At 43.1% G+C, this 5,203-nt stretch overlaps 1 protein-coding gene across 1 annotated transcript in view; it reads right to left on the reverse strand.

The window, feature by feature from the left end:
* sbspon (somatomedin B and thrombospondin type 1 domain containing) overlaps window positions 1–2,261 on the reverse strand; it is a 3,341-nt gene extending 1,080 nt beyond the window's left edge. Inside the window, exons 1-3 of the mRNA XM_032503651.1 lie at window positions 1,462–2,261; window positions 320–514; window positions 128–206 (exon numbers count right to left, since the gene is read on the reverse strand). Of these exons, the coding sequence (XP_032359542.1) occupies window positions 128–206; window positions 320–514; window positions 1,462–1,684 (497 nt within the window). The 5' untranslated portion in view covers window positions 1,685–2,261. The remainder of the gene's footprint in view (window positions 1–127; window positions 207–319; window positions 515–1,461) is intronic.
* Window positions 2,262–5,203: the final 2,942 nt, after the last annotated feature.

A 5,203-nucleotide genomic window follows, 5' to 3' on the forward strand; every position in this document is an offset into this window, starting at 1 on the left:
TACAGTATAATGCTAAATTGAAGTTAACTTCTGGCAGCATACATGAACTTTTTAACCCTTGAATTGAAAGATGTGTAAGGGGGTCTGCTGTTAGGGAGGCTTTATAGGAACATGATATGAAACCTACCCAGAGTCTAGGGGGTTTCCGTAGTTGTCATGCTTGGGCCTTTTCTTGCCAAACTCCATGCTGGTGATTAATGCAGGGCCTGATAAAGAGAAAATAATAAAGTTTCTTTCTAGTAAGTTTAGGTTTACCCCATTTCAGGTGTAAAGTCAAAGTAAAAATGCATAAAAACAAGGGAACTATCTATTTGTGTACCTGAGTTGTGTCCACAGTGGTGGCCCTGGTGGTCTCTGTACTCCCTGCAGCCGGCTTGTTGCTCCAGCTGTGGACAGGGCTGTCCACTGTTACTGGGCTGCTGCTCAATGTGACGCACACGGACTCGCACTGAAGGCCGGCAGCGCTTGGCACAGCCGCTCCAAAAGCTCCAGTCACTCACGGCACAGTCCTGAGCTGGATATTTGCATCCATATTGTGGGAGAAATATTATTACAGGATATCCTGTGTGGTAGCAAACAATCAAACTGCTTTGAAACTCACAGAAGTCGGACTTAACCACTTGATTTCCTAAGTTCACAGTGTGCAGAGGTGACACTTCTGAGTCCCAGCAACAGTAGAACCTTGCAGTGTTCTTTTCAATTGTCCTTGTGAAATTGTAATAGAGCTAAATATCCGGGAAATAACTTTAGATCAATAAAGCATTGATTGTGACTTGTAGAATTTGTGTTTCCTGCTCTACTAAAAGTGGTTTGAGAGCATGCCAAGTGAGCAACCCATTCAATTACCAAGTCCTGTGATTTTGCGTTTAAGTTATTTTCAAGCTTTGATGCATTAAGCATGCAAATTTAGTCACCACCGGCTTGTAACACATAGTATTAGGTACGCTTAGCTTGTTTGACTGAAACTGTAATTGCTACAACAACTTGACAGAATCACATTCTTCAAATATTTGTACTAATTCCATTATGTGGGCCAGTCCACTGAAATGAGGTTAGACCCTCGAATTGTGTGGGTTATTTGGTAAACTGATCATTGCCTTTTTGTGATGTAGCAGGCATGACACATGGTGAAGAAGACAGATAAGTGTTGATGTTGCTTGTGGTGCACTGCAGGACACTGTTAGGAGGAGATAAATGAGCAACAACAATTGTACATGCCTTGGATGAGTTTGGAACATATCCACTCCTGCCAGCTCTGTGTCATCAGATATGTGATAAGCAGCCCAGGTACTGCAAATAATCTTTCTTCTCCAAATAATCTATCGTTAGCAAGAGGGTTATCTCATGTAACAGGTTATCTCCCACTGGTATCATATAGGTAGGGTGTGTGCAACAAAAACAAACCGTACCTCCGCTAGGGATTTAGTCACACTGAGAGCGGCCCCACCATTCAGCCCTCACCTGCGCACTCTGTGAAGTAATCAAAGCAGCAGTCCTTGGTCCTGACGCAGCCCATGTCGCAGTAGCATGTTCCATACACACGGTCCATCCTCCAGTCAGTGTTCAGACAGCTCAAGTCTCTGCTCCGACAGCATTTCCCTGCACAACCCCCAGACACCAAGTGGTTCTTTCCCAGAATGGAAACCACCAGCAGCAAACAGGCAAACTCAACAGCGGATCCCATTCTGGTGGGGTCAGGTCAGACCCCTGAAGTAAAACACAAGCCTCTTAGTTGCCCTAATATATAACTTACCACTCTCCTTTTCGTAATATAATTATTGCCTCCTTGCTCCTACTCTGTCTGTCACACTTCCGTGAGGGGTAAAGGTTGAAATACCAGCTCAGGCAGGATTGTGCTCTGCCACAGGAGCCCTTGTGACCTGGAATTCCTGTGTCCGTCTCCTGTGTCCAGCCCCTCTTGTTTCCCTCCAGAAACCGATCGGCAGAGCAAACTACACCACAGAATGACCCATTCCAGCTCTGATCAGACTACCATGTCTCTCATATTGTGTGTGCGTCCTCTACCTCAGAGTTGGTATCTCTCTCCCTGTTCCTAGCTGAGCACCTCCCTCCAGTCTATAGCACGGGAGGAGACAATGAGGGCAAGGGAGGGCTGAGCTGTTTTGCCTCCTACTGTTCTCTCTCACTTTCTCTCTTTTGCCACTTTCTCACCTGTGTTATTGTTGTTGACCCTTTTTTCCTTTCTTACCCTCTCCCTGCAGATTTACTGTGACCCTGATGCCAGTCTTGCCCAGCCACTCTGCACCACCCCAGACCTTTGAGTCCCAAAAGAAAGGGAGGAATGTGAGCAGTTGGCAGGTCTCCATGCAATTGTGCCAGGGGGCCCGCTGAGCGTTGTAAAGCCACCCTTTGGTTCTCACCTCTCTCTCTTTTTCTTGTTCTCTTTCAGGTTACTGTAATCTATCAGAAATCCCAACACTTTATTTAGCTGTTGGCATTTTGGGAAATAGGGATTTATTTTTTTTTAATTCTTGCCACAAGTTCAATGCCTTTCATATCTATTCTGCCCACTAAATTTAAAGCTACAGCCAATAGCCAGTAAGCTTGGTTTAGCATAGCATAAAGACAAAATTTGTTTAATCTTTATGAAAGTTAAAGTGTAAAAATACGCTCTACCACCAGCAATGTGTAGCACCCACCTGAGTTATGCATGGCAGCCTTACGATGCCAGACGCGCGTCACACATCAGCCCGGTAGAGATGGAGGGAACGTTCAGCACATCCCCGTAAAACTACAACCTGATGTTTTTACACTTTTACAGTTTTTATACGGATTGAAGACATGAGATATACATGTTAACTAGCTTTAGACTTGTTGGCTGGTAGGTACATTTCCGGACCTGGGGACAGAGCCAGGCTAGGTGTTGTCCCCTGCTAGTCTTCATGCCTATCCCAGCAAACAGTCTCCTGGCTGCAGGCTTATGCTCAGCGTACAGGTATGAAGGTGATATTGATCTTCCATCTTCTTCTAACTCTTGGCAAGAAAGCGAATAAGCATATTTCCCAAACTGTCTGACTTTTTTAAGGACCCAATAGATTGCATGGGTACAAAAGGGGAACTTGTTCAGGTTCAGTCCTGATGCAGGGCTGTGAATCACTGAGCTGGATCTCCGGTGTACATGACATTATTTGTAGACCTTAATTTATAACTCTTGACAGATTAATTTCATATACTGTAACTCTGGAGAGGCATGTCTAAGACAATCTTATCTCATTAGGATGGGGCTTGACGCTGACACATGATTGATTTGGTCCTCTGTGAAATTAAGACACGCTTACACAAGAAAGTATTTTATGATGTTTAATGTCAGGATTCAATATATAAAAGATGATAACATCATGCTTCTTTTTGCGCTATTTGTAGTCTTATTCATGAGGTACAAAAGACATTTTTTAGATCTTTGCAAACCCCTATGTTCAAAAGGAAGCTTTCTTTCATGCATATTTTAGGAAAAATGAGATCTATAATTTAGCCGGGCTCTGGCAAAAAGCATTTTTCATGTTATGTTTGCTCAGTGAGCCTGAATGTCTGAGGATGTTGAGAACTCCAGAAGGTCAGCTTTCATTTAAGTAGTTCCTCCTCCATCTCATGGGAAACAAATGAGGCCTCTGCAGGGAGCATTAGCAGGGATAAGGCCTCCCTATGCCTACTGCTTTAGAAGGAGCGGACATTTGCAATAATCTGGATACTTTGCCTCTGCTGTCTTGAAAAAAAGCGTTACGGAGAGCGGAGGGGGGTCTCTTTGGGTCCTTTGATTCTTCTTCTCGACAAGCAGTTAGGTCAAGCGAATGTAATAGCCTTCATCTTCACCATAATCATCATCAGCAGCAGCATCTCTGTGGAGCATGTGTCTGAATCAGTGTATATTAAAGTTTGATGGGGTTGAACCCAGACTGACCCCAAAAGTAAAAAAAAAATCATTTTTTACCTCATATTTTCAGATGATAGATGATCTCATTGTAAAGTCCAATGTAACAAAATTTCTCTTTTAAAAAAGAAACTTTTAAGAAAACTATATAAGAACCTTGTAGAATTTAAAGCTTATTTACAATTGTTTTGAGAAGGTGTCGGTTTTCCAAATCATGGCTATTTATCCCCTAAAATGTCTCTAAGGCTAACACACACACACACACATTGCATTTTCATTTCTGATTTGATCTGTCCACTGATGCAAGACTTACAACTGCATCAGTTTGCTATTGCTCCAGCACGTTGGAAGTGCACATCAAAGCCTGGGTGTTTTACACCTGACAGGCCCCCAACCCCGGACCTCCTGCCCTCACTGTGCACTTGTCAAAGACAATCTGCCTTCCTACAGTAACATACCCTGCTTGAAATGTTCTTAGTGTATGTGAGTAGAGAGGAAAAGAGATTAAGCCCATGTTAGCGTGTCTTCAGATGGTGAACCGTGTGTGTTTTCGGTCTTCACACTCTGTCAGAAACTGCCATGTCAGACACTGAACTGAGGTAATTTCATTTGACAAACACTAGAGATAACGAGACCAGAGATTGGAATGAAAGTGTGCGTGCCACCACTTCTTGTGCTGGGCGTCAAGGAGACAGCAGGGTGAGTCCTTGCTGCATCTCGCCTAGGTGGGGAATGCAAACTGTGGCTGTCCCCATGGTAACCACTGACCTGGGTTGCTGTAGTTTTTCAACCTTTGTTGACAAACGCTAGAATTCACCTTTTTTATTGCGCAACCTGTTGTAAAGGTACACTGATGATGTCACCTCGGACCATGATAACACCATATCATACAGGTTTTTTTTTGCTATATGGGGAATTATACACAATATCACAGTGCACGAAAAGTATCCTTATTTTGACAATAACTAATGGCAATTCCAATATGTGGTATTTTTTAGTTTAACTTTTTTCACCTTCATACTTATTTATGTTCAAAATCCAATATATAACCCAAAATGTAACATCAATGCAAAATAGCATGACCTCAAAACTATTTAACCTTAACCAAATGTTTCATTTAAAAGTTAGTCCGACTAATTAGTCTGAGTTTGGTTCTTTCTGACGAGTGCAGTCAGTTTTTGTCCCATGAATGAAAGCCTTTGTCCTTGTTCCTCTGAATTTGCTGTTTAGCCGTCCCCTACTTCCTCCCTCCACGTTCACATCCGTACACTTGGTGTGTGTGTATGTGAGTGAGTGAGTGAGTGAGTGAGTGAG

Source organism: Etheostoma spectabile, chromosome 22 (assembly GCF_008692095.1).
Source record: "Etheostoma spectabile isolate EspeVRDwgs_2016 chromosome 22, UIUC_Espe_1.0, whole genome shotgun sequence".
Classification (NCBI taxonomy): Eukaryota; Metazoa; Chordata; class Actinopteri; order Perciformes; family Percidae; genus Etheostoma; species Etheostoma spectabile.